The 24,842-nt window shown below is 34.2% G+C and overlaps 1 protein-coding gene across 3 annotated transcripts in view; it reads left to right on the top strand.

Annotated features, from left to right (window-relative positions):
• Window positions 1-24,842, top strand: part of PRMT3 (protein arginine methyltransferase 3) — a 140,955-nt gene that overhangs the window by 73,958 nt on the left and 42,155 nt on the right. For all 3 annotated transcript variants that reach the window (XM_059070158.2, XM_059070159.2, XM_059070161.2), the window contains exons 11-13: window positions 3,987-4,065; window positions 14,918-15,105; window positions 17,144-17,230. In XM_059070158.2, the coding sequence (XP_058926141.1) occupies window positions 3,987-4,065; window positions 14,918-15,105; window positions 17,144-17,230 (354 nt within the window). The remainder of the gene's footprint in view (window positions 1-3,986; window positions 4,066-14,917; window positions 15,106-17,143; window positions 17,231-24,842) is intronic.

Below are 24,842 nucleotides of genomic sequence, written 5' to 3'. Positions count from 1 at the left end.
ACAGAATAGAAGTCTTGTCATATACAAGAAATATCTTGCTACAGAAATAAAAAAGGTATTATCAGAAATAAAGTATTGTTTTTAATTATACACCAATGAAGAGAGAAAAAGGAGAAAAAAATGGAATGGGAAAAGACAAAAAAAGAAAGACGTGCCTTAGCCTTCTGCTTCAATCCATTTTAGCCCAATTCTACCCCATAGTAGCTGACCCCATATGATGACTTCTGTCAAATTAGTTATAAAAAATGTTCCTTTACAGGTTTTATGTGTTAACTCTGTGCCAGGCACTCTGCTAAATCCTTTACATGTATCAACAAAAACATTTGATTATTTGCTTTCAGAAACTCTCTGACCTCATAATGTTGGCTGACTCTAAAAAATGGGAAGTAAAGACATGGCATTTATGAAAGGATGTTTTTGCTGCCGGGGATGATTATCTTTGTTTTGTTTGCACTCTTATCTCTTGTTGAGTTTAGTTAGCAGCATTGGGAATTGAATCTTAAGGCCAGTGTTTATGAGGGGATCTGAAAATTGTCCAGTATTATTTTTCCAGCTACGTGACCTAAAATACCTCACTTAACTTTGCTAGTACTGATTGCTCTAATGTGAAAATTACATTGTGTAAATAGAACCTTAGAAACTCTCTAATATTGTTTGATCAGGATTCTGATCTTAGCTAAGGTAATCATTATGGGGTATGTGGAAAAGTGCTTATTGGTGTTTATTATTTTATATGGAAGCAGACATATAGGAAAGTCTTAAGTATAAATACTAAAGTTTGGAAGATTAACTAAAATTAACTTTTTTAGCCCAGCGAAACAAATCTCTCTGTCTTCTCAAGAATCTTAAAGTTGGAATTGGCACTAATTTGGCCAACCTGATCAAATTATTTTGATTGGGTTTAAAATTTTATTTCTTAAATTTTAAAGAAATTTCAAGCATTTTAAAGAAAGGTTTCTTATTTTTTATCTTTTTTTTTTTTCTTTTTTTTTTTTCTTTTTTTTTGTATGCACACAATGCGTATAGTCTTGGCTGGTCTGAAAAAAAGAAAAAGTGACTCCTGGGGGGGAAAAAAGAATCTTAGTTCTGACTCGTGGATTTTAATATAGGACCATTCACTAAATATTATATAATTCTGGACAATCTGGTAAGCCTTCATTCTCTAATGTATGAAATGTAATTTAAAAATTCTCACTAGCCTTTACAAATATATTTTTTAAGTAGCTCTTAATTTCTTTTAGTTAAACTAATTAGATTTACAGTTCCAAACCTTTTTACATGTATTAACATATTTAGTTCTCATAACAGCTCTATGGTGTAGAATACCATTGTTACTGTTACTTAACGTCATTGAGTCTCCTTTTCTTCATTTGTAAACTTGCCCAACGTCACATAGAGAAAGAAGCTCCTCTAGGATTTAAATCTAAGAGTCCACCCTCTAAATTGGTTCTGTTGGTATTGACCATAGTACTGATTTAAAATATGGTTATTTAATCTCAGATGAATGACTAATTATAACTTTATCTTAAATGCAATAAACGAGCATGTTGCTAGAAGGAGCTACTTTCAGTTACTGATTGAAAAAACTTTTTTGGTTTGATTGTAGTATGTGGAAGTAAGATGGAGTTTGAACTTACAGAGGGAAAATACTTAGATTTAACTAGCTACTTTGAAAGAATAATACTAGAAACAGTTTGACATGGTACCAGATCAGTAACACACTATACTTTTTGCCCCCTTCCAAAAAACATTGGACTATAATGAATACTCAATTTGTACGAAAATGTGATTTGATTTTAATGTTTTAACATGCAACAATCTTGCAAATAAGGACCATTTTTTTCCCAACCTATTAACATATTTTACCAACTGATCTTTTCTTCCTCTTAGGTAAATAGATGCTTCCTCTTTAAATAATTTTTTTGACAAAAATTATAATTCATTTAAATCAACTGATGAATGCTTATGTATAAGCATTTGTGTGCATAGATCTGCATGAATTATGTCAGATTGATAAAGATTTCTTAGTTGAATTCCAGAAGGCTCTTGTGCTTTGAATGCACAGATGATATTAATGAGGAACTAACTTACAAGAGTTAGACATTTTACTGAAGTGCTCTATCAAGGAAAGCAGTTTCCACCAAATCCTTAATTATCCTAATGTAAACATAGTAATAAAAGAGTTTTGTTGCTAAGTCTGTCTTTTGTAGGCAATTATTTTCTTATCAATGGATTAGTGTGTTGTGGGGAGAAGGTAAATGCCAATGTAGAGTTGTTAGCAGCAATTTAATTAGGTTCCTTTATAAGTGATTCAAGCACTAGAGCTGTATTTTCTGTAAATTTAAATTTGCTGTTAATCTCTTGGGAAGATTATCCATTCTGGTTTGCAGGTTTTTCCTGTGCTAGAGAAACATTTAAAACATTTTTGTTCATTGTGTTGTGTATTGATCCTCTTAGTTATTTGTGCACAGAACAAATGAGTGAGAACAGTTTTGATTTAGAATGATGACATGAGGGTAACATTCATATTGGTTAACCCTTAGCCATAATAGGGTGTATTATGTGCTAAGCACTGTGCTGAACACTTGACTTTCCCTGCTGTTAAGGGCTGTTGGAGGATGGGCCCCAGAAGAAGACTGACAGAAACTGGCATTGATCTCTCACTCATGATTACTTTATCATTTCTGTAATAAAGTGTATAGCATACTATTAGAATGTACAGTGTTTGTGACACTGGTAGTGGCAGATTATCTTTTCATTTGTGCTGTGATTAGCCTTTCTTGGTGGGGGAGTCAAGTGTTTTCCAGAGTCTGGAGCACACTGGGGCTAAGTTTCATGAAATGTATTTCAAACAACATAGTTGTGCAAGGTGTTGATACATGTTAAATAGAAAAAAAGAAGTTTCTAGTTAAAAAGTGGGTAATACTTGTTTAGAATTTGTTCAACCATCCTCTTTACCATAACACTTCTCAGAACTGTCAATGTGCTGATGTGCATTATGAATCTCTATGAGGATGATACAGCATCTGGTCTTTCTCACCTTTCTCCTCCTTTTTTTAAAAAAACAAACAAACAAACAAAAAAACTCTTCGAAGAGAATGTTTTTGGGCAGGAAACATTTTGGGAAAAGGTGTTCCAGACCAGAGTTTCTCAGCCTTAGCTCTATAGACATTTGGGATCAGACATTTCTTTGTTTGGGGGCCGTCCTGTGTCAGTGAAGGATGTTTATCAGCATTGCCCCCCACCCAGTTGTGATAATCAAAAATGTCCCCCAGGGGCAAAATCTAGTTAAGAACTATTGCTCTCGATTAATATTGCAGTATTCCAGGAAATTATAGGATACATTAGCAATTTCTATCTGAAAGTTTCCTTTTAATGCGGAAGAAATAATAGTCTAAAAAGTGGAAGCACAGGTAGAGAAGGTTCAGTACATTCGGCTGTAATAAGCGTTCTGGATCCACTTTGTACCCTGGCCTGATTTTCTTTTCTTTTTTTTTTTTAACATCTTTATTGGAGTATAATTGCTTTACAATGTTGTGTTACTTTCTGCTTTATAACAAAGTGAATCAGCCATACATATACATATATACCCATATCTCCTCCCTCTTGCATCTCCCTCCCACCCTCCCTATCCCACCCCTCTAGGTGGTCACAAAGCACCTAGCTGATCTCCCTGTGCTATGTGGCTGCTTCCCATTAGCTATCTGTTTTACATTTGGTAGTGTATATATGTCCATGCCACTCTCTCACTTTGTCTCAGTTTACCCTTCCCCCTCCCCATGTCCTCAAGTCCATTCCCTGGCCTGATTTTCTAATAATTATTATGTGGAGAAATTATTGCAAAAAATAATTTCAAACTCTGCAGAATATTATATGGTAGAGACAAAAAATATATTTTCCATTAAAACACTAGCCAGATATTTAAAATGATCTGCCTATGATGATGCTGCACTTTTCTAAAATCCATTTTTTCTTTTTTTATACAGGGCTATTTTCTTCTTTTTGAGTCCATGTTAGATTCTGTCCTTTATGCAAAGAACAAATACTTGGCAAAAGGAGGATCAGGTGAGTATAAAAGTCTAGTTTTAATAATCTAATTTTAGTCTGGCAGAACCAAATGAACCTTTGGATTTCAAATAAACTATGCATGACTGAGAAAGTTCCCAATAGAGATGAAAGACATTTCCATCAGAGGAAGATTTAAGACATTTGTTTAGTGTACCATTGATAGTAGAACATTATATAAGATATGCAGGACTCTTAAGTTAATGGTATTCTCATGAACACTTTTAATAAAAATGCTAAGGACTAGATTTGGAAGCTTTTTGGTATTCAAATAAAAATCTAACAGAGACTCCTTGATTTTTAATCATTGTGACATTTAGGGTTTTTTTGTTTATTTGTTTTTGTTTTTTCCCAAAAGAATGTTTCATACTAGGTTGGAGATCATTCACTTTGGTAGCAAATATTCCATGACTTCACTGAATGTATAAACCTGGCTTCTCTGTAATTTGACAAGAGCATTTAAGTAGTGAGTGGTTTCTACTAAGTTTTTAAACCACAGTATACCCAATCAGTATTTTTAAATAGATCCCAATAAATTTGGAAGGCTTCCTTTTCATGGCCACGGTGAACTTTTAATCATATTAGCTCTGCGTACTCAAAGTGAGATTGTGTTTTTACAGGCTTTCTGCTATGAACAGTTGTATACAAATAAATGTTCTCAGGGATTATGTTTTGCTCATCTTTGGCTCTTCACTGAGCTCCACAGCTCCTGGAACATAGATAGAACATCATACATGTTTTTTGCATTGAATCATTAAAACTGAATTGAATAGCATGTCTCCCTTCATTCACCTTTCCCTGTACCTTCCCTTTCTCAAAGCTTCAGAACCAGTAAATTATTTCCATGGTCAGAGTACAGTTGATAAAACTGTTATATAAAAGTGGGTGAAAAGGAGGATACATTTTGAACTGGTGACATAAAGCACTTGACCATACTTATGCCTCCTGCCTGTCCATGTTCTGTGAAATTACTTTGGCAGTAAAAATCGGTAAGGCCAAAACATAAAGCACAGAGAAAATTCTCCAGTACAGTTGAGTTCTTTTTATAATAGCATTTAAATAGATTGCCTTTGTTTTTCAAAATGCTCTCATTTTATCACTGTATTTCCTGCAACCGTTTCAAGATACGCTTCTGATCTCTGACACGAACGTGGCTAGAATTTTTAGATATATTTTACCCTGCAACAATTGGCTGTCTCTCTCAATAATTGCAGTGATTGTTTTTTAAAGACAACTACACTTAATGACTAAAACCTAATATTATCTACCATTTGTTGATTGTCCAATAGTTGCCAAATAATATACTGTACCTTTATTTATCATATTACATGTAATCCTCACAACAGCCCTTTGAGATTTTAGAAACATAGGTGTCCTGGATGGTACATATTAAGTGCCCAAGCCTTGAATTTTTTTTTTTTTCTAAACTCAGATCTGCCAGACTCCAGTATTATTGTTCTTTTCAGTATCCCTTGTTGTTTCTTTACTAAAGTGCATTTTATTGAATCTAATTCTTGCCTTGAAGTTGTTCTAGGGAAGATTCAGAAAACTGTTTCCAAACTGTTTCCATCACTCCCTGAGTGATGTTCATTGATCTTACTGAAGGACTGACAGCAACTTAATACATTTAAATTGAATTATTGATTAAATTCATTAAGAACTTACAGCCATGTGAATAATGAGGTTATAGCTAAAACAGTGGCAGAGCTATTTCCCATCGTCAAAGGGATAAAGTGGAGGCTTTATTCTAGCTCTTTCCATATTTTTATGTAACTGCTGTTAGCACTAAGATAATCTGGAGGTATATTGAAAAGAGGTCAGCATTTAACTTCATAAGCAGTGCTGTTGAATGTTACTTGTTAAAAGAATCAAGAAAAGTAGGAAAAGTCAGAAATGAATAACGTGAAGTGGTTTAGCCTATTTTGTGTATTTGAGTATGCCTTCATGAATAAATATCATCTAGATGCTCATTCTTTTATTGTAAACAAAGTTTTCTTTCATGTTTTTCTGAAGGAAAGATTTATTAAGCAATTAGCAGTGTAAAGATTTTAGAAAGAATGATTGAATTATGACAGAAGGAGGCTATTGAAGACCATATAAGCATGAAGGGACCACAGTTTATTTTTACATGAATCCAGGTTCAGTTTATGTCTCACTTTATATTTAATGGCATGGAGTAAAGCCTTTATAAAAGACAGTCAGCCAATAACTTGAGTATTCATGCTCCTTATCACCAAGCAATTCCATAGTATTTTGGAGGCACTCATTTACTATTGTTATCACTAATAAAAATAAAGCTTTGTGGGGATGGCCTGGCAGTCCAGTGGTTAGGACTCTGTACTTTCACTGCTGTGAGCCCAGGTTTGATCCCTAGTCAGGGAACTAAGATCCCACAAGCCACGTGGTGTGGCCAAATAAAAAATTTTTTTAAAGTTTTGTAAAGTTAGTGAAAGTGGATTTACTATTTTCTTCTGTTATTAGCTAAGACTTACTAATTGTGTATCAGAAATTGTTGTGTTTTACATTCAGCCAACCAAGAGATCAGGAGCAAAACCAAGAAAATGTTAGGTTGAGATCAATGCATATTTTTACAAGGAATTAAGATGAAAACCAATGTATATTTTAGGATTACAGCATAGAATGTAAATGCTTTATACCCTAAAAGTGTCAAATACCACATCTCACAAAAATTGTAAAGGGAATGCAGGAGGTAGTGGGAAAGTGTGTATACTTAAATGGTTTTATCTTTAATAGGAATTTATGGGTTATCATTTAAAGCTGACAACTCAAGTAATAGCATTCGAGCACATTTAGCACTACAGAGGTAATATTAAGATGATACTGTTGATTAAAATTGAATGGTGAAGCTTGTGGTCATTGATCCTGTCTGTGTCATGATTGTGGTGGTGATTGTGTAACTCTCTGTATTTATCAAATCATGTAGAATTATACACCAAAAAGGACAGAGAGTGAGTTTTACTGCGTGTAAATTTTACCTCAATAGAGATGACTTAAAAAAAAAAAAATGAGGGCTTCCCTGGTGGTGCAGTGGTTAAGAATCCACCTGCCAACTCAGGGGACACGGGTTCAAGCCCTGCTCCGGGAAGATCCCACATGCTGCAGAGCATCTGGGTCTGTGCACCACAACTACTGAGCCTGAGCTGTAGAGCCCGTGAGCCACAACTACTGAGCCCACGAGCCACAACTTCTGAGCTCACTTTCCACAACTGCTGAAGCCCGTGCACCTGGAGCCCGTGCTCCACAACAGGAGAGACCACTGCAATGAGAAGCCCGTGCACTGCAACAGAGTAGCCCCCTCTCGCCACAACTAGAGAAAGCCCATGCACAGCAACGAAGACCCAATACAGCCAAAAATAAATAAATTTTAAAAAAAAATGAAGCAGCATCTTCCACCTCCTTCAGGTCAAGTGAATTATGACATAATTTGATTTCTAGCTATTTTGAAAAATTAAAACTCTGTACTAACTCTCCACGTACTTCTGTAATTGTTGTTAGTATTATCAATACATCTCTTTTTGTAATTAAAAAATAATTGGGTGATTAAGAAGAGGAAAGGAAAGGGGAGAACAAGGAAATATACTAACTTTATCATTACTCGCAATAGGAGATTAGTAAATACTGTTAAAAATAGACAACTAAAGATATTCTATAAGGTTGTAATTATAAAGTTAGCTACTAGAACAAAAAGGCAAACTTCGTAAATAAAAGAATTAATACTTAGGAAAAAAGCAAAAAGACCATGTAGTTGAACTACTTAAAAAACAAAACAAAAACTACAGATACAGAATACTATAAAATGGTAGAGTTGTGAACAAGAAAAAGTTCTCATCAATAATGTAAATGGACTAAATTCATTTATTAAATGAAAAAGAATTTCAGATCGGATCACAAGAGAAAACCCAATTCTGTGCGCTATACAGTGACATGCCTAAAACAAAATTATATAGAAAAGTTAAATTTGGGTTAAAAAAGATAGTCAGGCAAATAGAAAAAAAGTCATGATATTGATACCAAACAAAAGGGAATTTGGGCAAAATATTATATAATTATATGAATAGGGCTTAGCATTAAGGAGCAAAATCATGCCCATCTTCATAGCTACTGAAAAGGTTTTTATATTTAAAATGAATAATCTGAAAGTTTAAGAATGGAATATTTACCTAGTTAGTTTCCAGGAATCTCCCTACAAAATATCTACTAATTACAAAAGAGAAAAGAATAAATTTCCATGTAGAAGCCTAGGAGACTCCACTTTAGTCAAGTAATCAGTGTTGACATCCTCCAGAATTGGACCAATTGAAATTGTAGGAGCACAAAGAAATAATTCGTTGCTTTGAAACTTCCTCAGAACTGATAATAGTTTTGTAAAATCATAATTGTTGCATAGAAATGTAGGCGCCCATTAAAGGAGACATCTTCCATGGTACTGGAAAAGAATGTTGTTTTCATTGCCTTTCATTGCAAGGAAAATGAAAGGTTTCTTCCCCCCTCATATGGTCAGAACAAAACTCAACTTTCTTATGAGGTTCTTCAGAGTGTACATCTTCTCTGAGTTATAGTTGTCAGGATTATAAAGTTGAGCACTTTGTTCAGTACAAAGCAAGTTACTAAGACAGCCGTTTCCTAAGTCATTGTTTCCTAATCTTGGCAGACCGTCACAGTCACTGGGACCTTTTGTTAAAAATATGGATCTTCAGACTCCACGTCAGATTCTTTTGAACCAAAATCTAGGTGAAGAGTCCTGTCGTAAGAATTTATTTAAGATGTACCCAGCAGTAGGTATTACTGCCTCTGAAAAGTAGACACAGGTTTAGGTGTATATCATTAGTAGAGCCTAAGTCATGTGCTCATGCCTAACTAGCAAGGGAGGGAGGGAAAGCAAGTTTTTGTCATTTTCAGCTTTTATAGAGGGAAGTAGGCCCTGCCTCAACATAGGAAATCCCTCAAACAGTTCAGAGGGGGGCAGCAAATAGAGTGGCAGATATGTACTATATACACTGACAGATCTGTCTCTCTCAGGTTTTGCCTTAGAATTTGCACTGGAAACCTGATCTGTGCTAATAAGAAATAGCCTCTGTCATAAAGTCCAGGTTTACAAATATACTTTTCTTACTATTTCCCTCTCTGTAGAAAGCTGAGCTGTAGTTTACTGACTCTTCCCCCATTTCTGCTTGGTTGCTTTCCTTTTTAGGATCTCTTTTACCTTATCACCTCATTCCTGTTCTCAGATGGAATGGGTAAGACTGAATGTTTCCATTTTCCTCACTTTGCCCTGAAATTTTATTAATCTCTAAACTTTCTCAACCCTTTTTTGGGTAAATATTACCTTATTTGCTCCTTGTATTATCTGTGAAATATAATTGTTATTATTATTTTTTAAATTTTGTAAATTTAATTTAATTTTTAAAAAACATCTTTATTGGAGTATAATTGCTTTACAATGGTGTGTTAGTTTCTGCTTTACAACAAAGTGAATCAGTTATACATATGTTCCCATATCTCTTCCCTCTTGCATCTCCCTCCCACCCTCCCTGTCCCACCCCTCTAGGTGGTCACAGAGCACCGAGCTGATTTCCCTGTGCCATGCGGCTGCTTCCCACTAGCTATCCACCCTACGTTTGGTGGTGTATATATGTCCATGCCACTCTCTCACTTCGTCACAGCTTACCCTTCCCCCTCCCCATATCCTCAAGTCCATGCTCTAGTAGGTCTCTGTTTTTTTCCCGTCTTACTGCTAGGCTCTTCATGATATTTTTTTTCCTTAGATTCCATATATATGTGTTAGCATGCAGTATTTGTTTTTCTCCTTTTGACTTACTTCACTCTGTATGACAGACTCCAGGTCCATCCACCTCACTACAAATAACTCAGTTTCATTTCTTTTTATGGCTGAGTAATATTCCAATTGTATATATGTGCCACATCTTCTTTATCCATTCATCTGTTGATGGACACTTAGGTTGCTTCCATGACCTGACTATTGTAAATAGAACTGCAATGAACATTTTGGTACATTACTTTTTTTGAATTCTCAACCCCTTTTTCCTTCCTCTTCCTTTTCCAACAGGTGCTCATTTACTGTGGGATAGTCAAGTTCCTCTTTCCTTTTTTTCCATTTGAAAAGCATAAAATGTGGCATCATGAATAAATGGAAAGCATAAAGATTTTGCAGTCAGACCTTGAGTTAAATCCCTGCTTCATCAGATGATTAGTTACCTAGTTAGCTGACGAAGACCAGTAATTTGGGCAGGTTACTTAATTTTTCTGAATTTCAGTTTTCTTATCTGAAAAATGAGGATTATAATCCAGCTTTATAGAATCAGTCAAAAGTCTGAATGAGATGCTTGACATAAAATAGTTGCTCAATAAATGTTAATTCCCCTCCTGAGTTATAGCTGGTAAACATGAGATTAGTGTTAAGTTTATACCTTATAAAAGTTTTGAAATGAATTTAGGCATCATGGTGTTATCACCTGCTGTTTGTATAGTACATATCTCAGTGTTATCAGCCACTAACACTGTCTCATAGTGCTTAGAGGTTTCTTTAGTATTTCCATAATTTACTGTGTACTTCCTCATCTTCAAATCTATTTTTCCCACGTTTATTATTTTTGTTCTGTTCAGTGATACTGCATTAGTGTCATTTTCTACTTTTTTCATATTATAATTTTTCAATGCATATTGCAGCAACATTTTAGCCTAGTTAAGCTTTAGAATGTGGACCTAATCACTTATACATTTATTATAAGTTAACGATGAGGAAATATTCCAATCTCCAAATAAATATTAGTTAATCTTTAAGATAACCTAATTATATAAATTAATTTTTTAAGCTTATTCAATTTCCAAATTATTTATGCATGTCAGTCATTGTATTGTTGACTATTATTTCACTGAAGTCTATCTCCATGTGGTTCACATATATTGTGAAAAGGACAGTGTATTTTGATTTATTATCTCCTTTCGTTCTAAACCTTTTTCCTCTCTGGTTATTTATATACAAGCAGTGATGCTAGTGTTTACTAGGAATTGTTTCTTTATGCATCTCAGTCTTATCCTTTAGTGTCCAAAAGTTTGTGAGGCATTTCTAAGGGATAAAGGATTTCCCATCTTTATCTGTTCACCATGTGAACTGTTCTAGTGACAGATGAATTCTGGGCAGTGAATCGAGAAGGACACAGATGTCAAAGCCATGAATTTATAAATGGTCTGTTAAGAGGGTGCTTTTGTCCAATCAACACTTTGTTAATTTCACCTACAAGAAGGAATAATTATTCAATTATGCTTCTTTCTGACAAAAATCAGGTGACAAATGTGTCAGAATATGAAGGTAAAGGGTTCATATTCTGACAAGTGGCCCAAAATTTTAGCCAGCTGTGAGGAGGTGGATAAAGAATCAATTTGACCTGTAGTATTGATAACAAGTTTTTTATATTCATAGATCTTACTAACTGAAAGATGAAAACTAATTTCATTTCTAAATTCTAACAAATACAGGAACCATGATTTTGTGTATTTTATTTTATTTTATTGATTTTCTGTATTTTTGTGAAATATAATTAGCTTGAAAAATAAACCTTGAGGGACTTCCCTGGCGGTCCAGTGGTTAAGACTCAGCACTCCCAATGCAGGGGACCTGGGTTTGATCCCTGGTTGGGGAACTAGATCCCACATGCCTGCCTCAACTAAAAGATCCTGCATGCAACTAAAAGATCCCGCAGGCTGCAATGAAGATGCCACGTGCCACAACTAAGACCCAGAGCAGCCAAATTAATTAATAAGTTAATAATAAATAAGTAAACCTTGGAAAAATTACATTATATTCCTCTTTAGTCTGTTTCTCTTATTACCAACATATTTTCAAAACTTTTTAATTAGTTTTAGTAACTATAAGTTTTTCCTTATGAATGAAAAAGCTATCCTTATTTCTTAGTAATATTACTGACTAGTACATCATATTGCTTGATACAGAGCCAAAGTTCAGCAAACTTTTTCTACAAAGGGCTAGATAGTAAGTATTTTAAGTTCATTAAGATTTTAAATAATACTCTAAATAGAAGAACTCTGTGAACCATGTTAAGTAGCTTGAATGTACACTGCACAACTCCAGGGGATATTTGGACACTGTGAGTGGTGCTCCCAGAAATAGTGCAGTATAATGGCCCTGATAATGACCTCCCTCATCCGTTTTTCCCTCATCTATATCAGGGATATCTATATGTGGTGTGCTGCCTGTTTTTGTAGATAAAGTTTTATTGGAAAATAGCCATGCTCGTGTATTTATATATTGTCTTTGGGGCTTTCACATCATAGCAGCAGAGATGAGTAGTTTCAGTAAAGAGCATACACAAAAGCTAAAACAGTCACTTTATATAAAATGTTTGCTGATCCCTGATCTGTACCCTTATTATGTTCCTCTCTAAGGGTGAACTTAACAGGATATAATGTTGGAAGGCTTACATGATGGTCATATTAAGTCTGACAAAGTATACAAAAAGAAGTTGCCAACTATCTAACGTTCCTTCAGAATTCTGTTTCTTCTTCACTGCTTCTCATAGTAAGGACCTGGTTCAGGAAACTATAAACACACATACCTTTCCTGTAGCAGATACTCTTGCTGGGTCAGCATTTACAGTAGCACATCATTTACTTTGAAGAATTTGTATTGATCAGAAATTTAAACACAGTCAAGAGGCTTAACACGTCGGTGGAGGAAGAGGAGGGTAGAAGTAACTCAGTTTACACAGCAGTCGACTCCAGCCCAATGCAGCTATCGTATCTGCCTTACATGCCCCCTTAGAGAAGACTTGAGAAACTTCTTATCAGTGACATAGCACCAGTTATTTATTCTGAGTATCTCAAATGTCAGGTTTGGAAGAAGCAATTGCTCTGATGCCAGCAGATCTTATCGTGGGCTTTATTTAGAAGATAATTTAGTGCTGCTGTCGTTGAATAATAAAATTCCTACAGCTGTGGAGGGAAACAGTTTGGGGGAAGGAGAGGGTTATTTCTCTGCTGTTAAGTCTGAAGGCTAGTTAATAATAGTAAAATTATTTCCTTTGTGTATTTCTTCGGCACATATGTACTTGCTTTCAGTTTGTTGATATAGGGGTATGTAACTTATATTTTAATTCACGAATCCCCTAAATGTTGACATTTGAAGGACAAAGTTAATTTTGCTATTTATTAGTCCAAAAAAAGAAGATCAATATTATTTTTAAAATTTTGTGTTATAAAGACTTTTACTAGTTATGAGAAGAGAGTTTCTCCCTGAACAGTCTCTTCCCTTAACCTCTCGTAACACTTACTCTCTTGGTTTTCTTCTTACTTCTGTGGTCTAGCTTCTCAGCCATTTCTTTTCAGCCTCTTTTTCTTCTACTCATCCCTTAAATTCTGCTACTCATTATGTATCCCTAGGTGACCTCATAAGCTCCCATAACTTATACTTGCATTTATGTGCTCATGGTTCCAAATTTATATATTGAACCCAGATCACCGCTTTTGAATTTCAGACCTGTATAGTCAGCTGTTTGTTGGATATTTTTACCTGTTTGTCTCATAAGCATTAAACTCTCATATTCCTCTTGAATCTGCCCTTTTAAAATTTCCTGTTTATAATGGTTAGTACCACAGTTTACCCAGTTGCTAAATCTAAAACTGTGGCATCCTTGACTCTTCCTTCTTTTTCACCTTCACAGCCAGGTGGTCGTACAGCCCTATGAGTTCTACCTCCTAAACACCCCTTGACTGTATCTCCTTTCCATTCCCACAGCCGTCACTCTATTTCAGATCACCTGTATTATTACATTTATCTCTTAGTTTGTCTCTTAGTCTTGCTCCCTACCTTTTATTCTCCCCATTGCACTCAAGGTGGCTCTTCTAACACAAAATCTGATCAAGTTGCTACCCTATGTAAAATTTTTCGCTGGCTTATCATTATTCTTAGAATAAAGTCTAATTTATTAATGTGGTTTACTCAGCACTGTTTTCTTTGGTCCCTCCTTCATTGCCTTCTGTTTCACTGTTCTTCTCAAATTGGAGTGTACTGTGCCTCTACATGCCCACTGCCCCCCTGCCTAGAACACTCTTCCCCTCTCACTGGTAACTTACTTGGTCTTCAGTTCTTGCCTTAAACAATATCCTTGTTCCCCTGCTATAGCCAAATCTGAGTTAGCTGTTTTTTTCTGTAGGTCCCTTAGTAACTTGTGCTTCCCCTTTCTTAGTATTTATTACATCACTAATAATTGCTAATATATTTGTCAGAATTGTGTAAATATAAGTTTGAGTAGGGACATGTATCCACAGTCTATAAATTAGAATAACTTATCAGCACACATTTGGTGCTCATAAATGTTTACCTTTCATAATGAATAAGAGAGGGTAATATGAACTGGTCTTCTACACAACTGTAAAATTCTATCACACAACACACCTTTTTAAAGGATTTGCCTCTTCACATTTCAGAGGAACATTTAAAGTAAAAATCTAGTACCTCTTTTACAGTCAGCATGTTTAATGTTAACAAATATATTTATTTCAGGATTGTGTCCATCCTTTTTAAATAATTTGAGTGGGAACCTATCATTGAAATCTTTGTTTTTATCTTACCATCACAGTAATAGAAATCTTTTATTTATTATTTTTTTAAAGAGGCTACAACGTGGAACTTGGTTATTTTCTCTGATCTACACCTTTGTTAATCCCCCGCTGCTAGTAATCATTTGCTAGCAGTCTGTACTGTTGGATTTGATATTTATATTTAGCCTTTAAAAATTATATTTTGTTATAAAGAGAGATAATGCTAAATTGTTGGATGTTTTATTTGTTACAGTCTACCCTGATATTTGCACTATCAGCCTTGTGGCAGTAAGTGATATGAATAAACATGCTGATAGAATTACTTTTTGGGATGATGTCTATGGCTTCAACATGTCCTGCATGAAGAAAGCAGTTATTCCAGAAGCTGTGGTGGAAGTTTTAGATCCAAAGACTCTTATTTCAGACCCCTGTAGTATTAAGGTAGGTATTTGACTAATTTTATTTTCTTTAACAGTATGGCTGTTTTTCTTAGCTTTCATTTATGCGTTTAGTATTTCAAATTAATATATTGATTTTATATATGTATCTTCAAAACAGTAATTATTCTTTCTATTTTAATTAATCTAAAGCAGCTTGATGTCATAATATTTGCTAGTTCACTGTGTCATCCCTTTGGAATCGCTTCTCTTTATATATTGAAGTTCCTTATACTGAAGGGTTGAATCATTTATTTTGGCTTAGTGAAGACAAAAAGTCCTGCTGTATTGTCATTTCTGCCTCACCAGCACATTCTAGCCTTATCCTAGCATCTCGTTTACAGCCAGATTATTCGTTCATATATGTTTCACACAACTTCTCTCATTCAGATTTCTTCCAGCCTTTTCAGATTAAGTAATATAGTGACTGTGCCCATGAAACTAAAACCCTACTCTGTTCACATTGCTTAGTTAATTACTTTTGTGTTTTAATCTTACTCTTCATCATGTTAATCTCTAGTTTTATTGTCAGTTTTGCTATGTCGAATTTACATGGGTGGAATAATAACTTTGCAGTGAGTGAAAGTCCTATTGCTTTTTTAAAAGACTTCTTAATTTATCTGTTTCAGTTGTATCATCAAATAAATATAGCCTGCTCAGTGTTAAGTTCAGAACATTGTCTCTTCTTTTTTAGTCCACTGTTACTTTCATAGTATCAATAGTTGTTCTCTGCACAAAGTAGATATTCAGTTAGTGTTCATTAATTTTCTTAAATTGATAAACTATTTTAAATTAACACATATAAAGTTTCTCAACAACAACAAGCTGATTAAATTTTCATTCAGCTTTTAAGAAAAAAAAAAAATACAGCCTGGTTAGTGACTGTAGGACTGTTCACTGCCTTGGTAATACTGAGTGTAAGGGATTTATTTGGATTCTTTGACTCAGGGTAGGGGTGTAAGCCAACTCAGCATTAAGACTGAGCAGAAAGAGGAGGGTCATGTGGGTGTGCTAATTTCTCTCTCTAGTTACCTCTTTGCTTAATGCCAAAAATGCTATGAATAAATAAAATAGTTGAAATAGAAAATTTAGGGCTGATAAACAAAGGTGTTTAAAAAGTGTGTGTGTGTGTATATATATATATATATATATATATATATATATATATATATACCCTTTCTCTTTTTTTCTTTGTTTACATAAATATAGTATGTTCTCTGTTCTGCAATCCTCCTATAAATAAAAGGCAGCCATGTTGTAATGTTTTAAAATTTTTCTCAAACTATTTAAAATAGAGTAATGTCTCAGGTAGTCATATGAATTGTGTTCACTGTATACCTACTCATGGTAAGTCAAATGTTGACAGCCTTTACAGCATCGTTTGGTCACACTGCTGTAGCTGAGTCCATCTACTCTCCATAGTGAAATGGAGAAGGATTTGAACTAGGTAGGGCAGAATAAGAAAATAAGGATATTTGGCCATTTTTTTTTCCTGAAGTGAATCTTCGTAGTTGGTTTTGCTCGTTGGTTGGAATTGTTGTGGTTTTTCCTAGTATGTAACAGACTTCAGATGCACTTACAAGAGTGAATTCTGAAACACCTTGTCCTTTTAAATAGCATGTTTTCAACTTGGCATTTCCTACAAAAATATTAACTTATCACACATAATTTATTGTAAATGTATACAGAATGATTTCAGTTGGAACACAGGAAAACATTTTTTATTTGAGAGTATTTTAGTGTGTCTTAGAAAAAACTGTAGTACAACAGAGCCATGATTTGATATATATTATTCTTATAAGAAGTCTAAGTAAAAAATAATAATTTGATTTAAAGAAAAATTAACTGAATAATAGAGCTAGTAGCCCTTAAATTTAGAAATAATCCCAAAAGTGGGGTGTGAATGATTAAAGTTGGCAAAGCATTGGTTTACAGTAATCCTTTTTGCATTAAAAAAAAGAAGGAATACTTACCTGTTTGTTTCTGGGTTTGTTTTTACTATTTTTACTAAGTTCTTCCCTCCACTCTTTTTTAATGGGTAGCATATAGATTGCCATACGACATGTGTCTCAGATTTGGAGTTTTCTTCAGATTTTACCCTAAAAATCACAAAGACATCGTTGTGCACGGTAAGCTATTTCATTCTACTTTCACAGATCTCTTTAGTAGTGCAGTTGATTGGCAGGCTAATGAATTACCAGGCTTGTGATAAATGAAAAAGACTATTGCCTTTGACAGTCCATCTTTGCCTTTGTTACACTGTCGAATAGATCTGTTTTCATAGGTCAGTAGACTTCAAAAAAGTTAGTTTAGTTCAGAAGAGAAAGTATTAGGGAACCATGTTTACAGAATGATTTTTCTTTATAGATTCTTCATTATTACCTATCATATAATTAACTGAGAGCACTCAACTTTATCTTCATCGGCAAAAATTAATGTCCTGCTCCTCCAAATAACTCTTAAACACTCAGTTTAGATGGAAATAAGATGTTTATTTGGTGTAATATTTTATATTCTTGTGAGGAAAATAATGAAGAAACTGATTGTTTACCTTTCCTTAAAGAATCAACCTGGTATAATAGAAAAAGTATGCACTTTAGAAGAGTTAGACAAATTTGGTTTCACATTTGGTTCTGCCACTCACTAGTTTGTTACTTTGTTCAAGTTACCTTAGGTAATCTGTACCTCAGACTAATCCACTGCTTTAAGAAAAATGTTAATAATCCTTTCTGTCTAGAAGACTAGTTACATTTATTAGTGAGATAATATGTGAAAACGCCTACAATGTAGCCAGAAATGTTATTAAAATATAGTAATTTTTTTCTTAAATAATTTCTAAATGTATATTCATACTAAGGTAACAATATATGCCTTTACCGGGAGACTCAGAATGTTAATAAAATGTAGGCCTTTACTTAAGAAGGTATGAATTTACATAGGTGTTATGATATAAATATATTATTTTAAAATTTAATTATATTGTTTAAAAAATACTAATTATAACTTCAGAATTAAAATTTGTATTGAAAACTGTATTGTCAGAAACTGTGTGAAACAGATTATAGTCATGTTAACTTTGACTCTTCAACCTGATTCTTTTCAATACTTTGCTCAGATTGACATACAAAAGATTATATGATTTCTTTAAAATTTTTTCAGTTCATTTTGAGCCAATAATTATTTTATATCCAAATGAGTTTAACTGTGTTCTTTGATGTTTTGAGGAATTCTTTTTTTCATTGAAATTGGTTTTACAATTTTGAAAAGTTAAGTATCTAAATCCCAGATTTATGATCGTTAAGCACCCATTATGTTCATTTAACTGGTGAAAAGCAAAATCTCATTCTTCCCATTTGTTTATCCCAGATTTTCTAATTCTGCTTTTTAATAACTGAAATGATTTGGTCAATTGAAATTATAGGCTAAAGTCTTTAACTCCTAGACTTACTCTGTGTTTTGATATTACTAATCCTTGAGAGTTAAAAAAGACCTCTTTAAAAAAAAATTTATTGAAGTGTAGTTGATTTACAATGTTGTGTTAATTTTTGCTGTACGGCAAAGAATGTATATATCTATAACATATATATGTATATATATGTTATATGTATATACACATTCTTTTTCATATTCTTTTCCATTATGGTTTATCACAGGATATTGAATATAGTTCCCTGTGCTATACAGTAGGACCTGGTTGTTTAATCCATTCCATATATAATAGTTTACATCTGCTAAGCCCAACCTCCCACTCCATCCCTTTCTACCCCCACCCTCCCCGCAACCACAGGTCTGTTCTCTATGTCTTTGGGTCTGTTTCTGTTTCATAGATAAGTTCATCTGTGTCATAGTTTAGATTCTACATATAAGTGATGTCATATGGTATTTGTCTTTCTCTGTCTGACCTACTTCACTTAGTATGATCATCTCTAGATCCATCCATGTTGCTGCAAATGACATTATCTCATTCTTTTTTATGGCTGAATAGTATTCCATTGTGTACATGCACCATATCATCTTTATCCATTCGTCTGTCAGTGGACATTTAAGTTGCTTCCATGTCTTGGCTATTATGAATAATGCTGCTATGAACATTGGGGTGCATGTATCTTTTTGAATTATAGTTTTGTCCAGAAATATGCCCAGGAGTGGGATTGCTGGATCATATGGCAACCCTATTTTTAGTTCTTTGAGGAACCTCCGTACTGTTTTCCATAGTGACTGCTCCAATTTACATTCCCATCAACAGTGTAGGAGGGTTTCCTTTTCTTCACACCCTCTCCAGCATTTGTATTTTGTAGATTTTTAAAATGATGACCATTCTGACTGGTGTGAAGTGGTACCTCATTGTAGCTTTGATTTGTATTTCTCTAATAATTAATGATGTTGAGCATCTTTTCATGTACCTGTTGGCCATCTGTATGTCTTCTTTGGAGACATGTCTATTTAGGCCCTCTGCCCATTTTTCAATTGGGTTGTTTGTTTTTTTGTTGTTGAGTTGTATGAGCTCTTTGTATATTTTGGAAATTAATCCCTTGTCAATCACATCATTTGCAAATGTTTTCTCCGATTCTGTATGTTGTCTTTTTGTTTTGTTTATGGTTTCCTTTGCTGTACAAAAGCTTATAAGTTTGATTAGGTCCCATTTGTTTATTTTTGCTTTTATTTTTATTTCTTCACCCTTTCAGAGTAACCTTATAGTTGTTTGATTAATCATCTATATTTCTTAAAACCTTCCTTTCCTTCCCAGTATGCGTCCTCTAACATGAGCCTGACATGAGTAAGATTTGTGGCCTAATGCGTGTATTACATTTTCATTGTCTGTGAATTCCCACCACCCACCCGTACCTGCTCCAGCTGTCTTTTGCTCTTTGACGTTGTGCCAGCTCCTTACACTCTCCCCTGCCAGCCGTCTGGAGCTATTATGCAAGCCTAGTCTCTGCAGCTACTTTTTAGATTTTTTGCCTGGTTACTTGGGAATAATCCATTAACAAAGGTATTAAGAGGATGAGTGCCTAATTGGAACTTTGTTTCTCCATTACATAATCAGAAGAATTAATGGAAATATGGGAAATAAAAAACAATGCCTGATAAAGTGATGGAGAAAGTTACTTTGGGGAGGAAGAGGTGTGGCTTTCTTAGAGTGAAGGAAAAGATATCCAGTTTTGTACTGCTAAGTACAAACCTTCAGATACATTAAATGCTTTCTTTCTTGTGCTGGGAACTTGAATGAATAGCTAAAAGTAAGATGGACGATTTCTCTGAATAGTTAAGCCCATTTGAAATCTTTGCATAACCATTTATTTATTAATGAGATTCTAAATTTGTGGCCTAATTAAAATATTGGAGGAAACTGGATTTTTCAAACTAACAAGATGCTTAGAACACCCTCTTTGAATTTAATTTTGATCGCATGTGTGCTATAGACTGATAGTGCTTTTAGATGGCTTTCTCAAGTGTGTTGGAGCCTTTAATGGAAAAATATCTTTTCTTTGCAGTCTCCCGCACCAACATACACAGAGACACACACACATACAGCCCAGAAGAAATTTGATAGCATTTCTAATTTAATGTTTTGCATTAGCAAACTATGTTTGGGGGAATATTTAACATGATGTGATACTTATATGTAAATGTTTGAGTCTTGGTTGTCTATAATGGTTGAAGGATAATTTTCCAATTAATGCTAGTAACACATGCATAGCAATTTTCTGACCATTTTTTACTGTATCAGTTGATATTATTGACAGTTAAGGTCAAATCACCTTTGCTTTTATGATGAGATACAAAGCTTTAGTTAGCAACTGGCTTCCTATCTATCATATCAGCCTGTCTAACCTTGCAGTAAATGAAGAATAAAGTCCATTGTTTTTATGGATCAAAAAGCAAATGATTTAAGGCTATACAATTTAGAGCCAGTGTGTTTTATCTTGTGAGTTATGGCTTATTTTTTAATGTCATTTATGTAATTGTGTAATGTTCTCTTACTCTGTGTTCCAGCAGCATTTATATTGGCATCTGTCTGTATAAACTCCTTAAAGATATAGACAAGCATCCTTTTCATAATCCTAGGTATACATTAAATGACTTCTCATACTTCCTTTTATATAAAAATGAGTTGTTTACCTTAAGAATGAAAATATTTAAGAAGGTTTTGTCAGATTACATGCTCACATACATAATGTCTTTGACATGTAAAGATTTTTTTTAATTTGATACATCATCTCTTCAAGCAATCATTTTTCTATCTTAATTTCAACATTATATTTTCTGTCTTTTATTCTACCTCTCTATTAGTGTGCACTGGAATAATGACTGTACAGCAGTGTTCATTTTGTATAAACTTTCCTTAATATGATTTTAAGTCTCATTTAACAAAGAATATTATTTTTTCTAGCCATTTTTCCTTTACTGCAGTTGTTAAAGATGAACCAGTGGATTAAATAGAAAATATCAGACTTTTTCAATACTTGTATTTAAAAACCTCTTATATTTTGGATTTTATACAAGTGCATAAATATGAGTTCAGTGACATTTGAGAGCTATTTAATTTTTATCATAACTTTAAAAATCTTTATAATAATGTAAAATTTTATATTAACAGACATTTCAGTTTGTTAAACAAATATTAAATGCTGACTATGTGCCAGATACTTGTCCGAAATCTGTGGGCACAAGACAAAACAAACAAAACTATACTGTGTCCTGAAAAGGCACTTAAGTGAGAGGAGAACAGGTACTGACAACATTTTAGTATGAATAATAAAGATAGGAATATAGAGATATTAAGAGGGTAGTCTGGGATTGGGAGCACAGAAGTGAGGTATTTTTCTGGTGGAAAAATTATAGTTGGTAATCAAATTTTACAGGCAAGATTTCATGATGAAGAAAATAAACTTTACCTCTCAAAAAAAAAAAAAGATTTGTGTTTTAAACATGGAAGCCTATTCTGTTTCAAAGGATGAAAAGATTGACAGAAAAGCTAAAGTATGGTAGCCATGTAGGAAGTTCATTTTGGGATAATTTCTATTCACTTATTTTTTAATTCTCTGGTCTTTTCTTCATTTGTATTCTTTCTGTTGTTGAGGTCGCTAATAAATATTTTCATTTTAAATATCATGTTTTTTAGTTGTAAAATTTCTATTTTGATTGAGTTATTATTTTTCATCTTTTTAACCACTTTGGTCAATCTTTTTACCTAAATTCCTTAACATATTTATAATAATTCTTTTAAGATCTGTTTGCTAATTCTATGAGCCACCTGTGATTCTACTTCTGTTGCTTTTTTCTTTTGACTGTGGTCACATTTTCCTATTTCTTCTCATATTTCATAACTTTATATTTTTTGCTAGACATTGTATAAAAGATAGTACAGTCTTATGTAAGTAATGCTTTCTCCTAGACGGGCCTTCCCTTACCTCTGTCTGGTAGCTAGGATGACGGCCTGATCCCTTTTATCTAATCTGGAGTTGAGCTTGATCAGGGCTGGGTACCACTGCAGTTAATTTACTGTGACTTGAGCATAAGATTAGGCCCCTCTCCCTCTTGCCAACTTCTTGGAAAGACCATCAAAATAAAGCTGAGTTTAGGGAGGAAAACAGAGTCAGGATATTTATGAGGTTTGAGAGATCTGATTTTCAGAGGGTCTGTCAAAGCAGATCAAGGGATTAGAGGGGAGAGGAAAGATCCTGATCTGGGTTTGGCATAGTTCATGATCTAGTTGAGAATTGGTAGTGCCAACTAAAAATTGTCACTTGCTGTCTGCCTTTACAAGGATTAGGTCACTAATCTTCGTGAGAGATTAGTTGCTCCCTCTTCGGAGCAGTTCCTCAGTGCTATCTGAGACACTGTGTCCTGGGCTAGAGTCCTCATTTTGCCCCAAATAAAACAACTCACAACTCTCACGTTGAGCACTGTTTTTTTCAGGTGACCGTAGACACAGTGAGGGGTGGGTTTCAGAGTGAGTTTTGAAGAGTAAACAGTGTAGTTGAGCCATCTGCTTTTGAGAAGAGGGTGGTGCGTATTTACTCTCAGGATTAGCTGAAAAGTTTATTGTTCATATAAATGGGTTTTCTTGAGGTGCCTGAAACAAACCACCTCATCTTTCTGGGCAAGAGTTTGTGGAATAGCAGAGAGCTGAATAGTAATACCATGCTAATGGTGACAGTGAACTGTGTGGTTGCAGATGCTTTTGGCTTTGAGATCTAAACACTGCAAGAAAACCTCTCTCCATGTTTTGTCGTACAAGCACCAGCTTTATCTACCTTCTTAGTTTGCAGAGATGACTAGCCATCCCTTTCAGGATTCTCCAAATTCCAGTGCACCATACTGGCCCAGACCTGGCCATCAAAAATTGGTTGAGTTTTCCTTATCCCAGCAGGGTTCTTGTGCCTGTGGCATTTTTACTGCTTTGCCCACCCATTGCCCCATCATTGGATAGATGCTCTCAGGTGACAGTAACTGTTTCTGTCTGCTCAGTTGGGAAGGGCTCATTCCTCTCTGGAAATAGTTTATTTAGACTTATTTGCATCCAAGGCTCTTTGATGCTTTTAGTGAAAAATATAATTGTTTAGTTTACCCAGTTTGTTGTTGTTACATCAGAGTAAGGAGAGGGTCTTTAGCAAACATACCCTACTAGAAACAGAAGTCCCTGAATGCATTATTTTAAAAGCCCAATCTAGAAAATAAATCTGGGTCTACACATTTAGGATTATTTTTAAGTTAGGAAAAGTAAATGAAAATAAACAAAAGTTAATGTGTGAACTGAAAATAAATTATATGTTGCCTCTCAATTCTCATTTTGTTATCTTTTTCTTTTTTTAAAAAAAATGATATACTTGATAAATGGTAGAAACATATACTTAAGAGGCACTGATATTTAGCTTTGGATGGAGTCAGAACAAGTCTTGACTTACAGTTTTTAAGCCTAATGCAAATGTTATTAAAAGAAACTTTAAAGTGTTTACCATTCAAACTTTCTTGATTCTCAAGGAGTACTCATAGTACTCCTTGTTTTCATTTTACGCTTTAAATAAGCTTTAAATTTTTCTGATGGATTAAGAAGAAACATCAAAATGAGCCCATCTCTTTGCAGTTGTGTTCTTTAACTCTTCTTTCACAGCTTTTTGAAAAATCTCTGACAGTCGAAGCCTACTAATTTTAAACTCATTCCTTGGTATTAAATCAGTTCTTAGTACTTTTGGGTGTAAATTGACGTAATTTTGACCTCGCAAAGCTAATCAACTAAAGAAACTATTAAAACACATCTGTGCTGCTTAGAAATAGTAAGATTTGTCTTGAACTTGAATCATAGATTTTAGTGGGACATCTGGTATATATTTTAACAGGCTTCATTAAGTAAATTTTATGTCTCGGAGGGAGAGCATTTCTAATTGTGAGACTCCACCTCTACAGTCAGTTTTAGGTTTCTACTTAAATGAATAACCATACAGTCTAGAGCCTGTTCCTGAACTTTCTGCTCTCTTCTGAAACCTGAACCTTTGGAGTTAGGCTTAGATGGTGTTGAGAATACTTAAATCTCTTTATTTCCAGGAACTGGTTATTGAATAGTATTATGTGTTAAGAGCTGCAAGGCATTATAGTAATATAATAGACATTAGGCAATATATAAGGCATTATAGTAATATAGCTGCAAGGGAACATAGTAATAAGCCATTAATGCCTCTATTCATGAGGCATTAATGGGGGAGACAGATATTAAAGTTCACTTTGTGGCTATTAGAT

Source organism: Kogia breviceps, chromosome 7, assembly GCF_026419965.1.
Source record: "Kogia breviceps isolate mKogBre1 chromosome 7, mKogBre1 haplotype 1, whole genome shotgun sequence".
NCBI lineage: Eukaryota > Metazoa > Chordata > Mammalia > Artiodactyla > Physeteridae > Kogia > Kogia breviceps.
The sequence above is the reverse complement of the archived record's forward strand: the minus strand, read 5'-3'. Positions and strand labels throughout refer to the sequence as shown.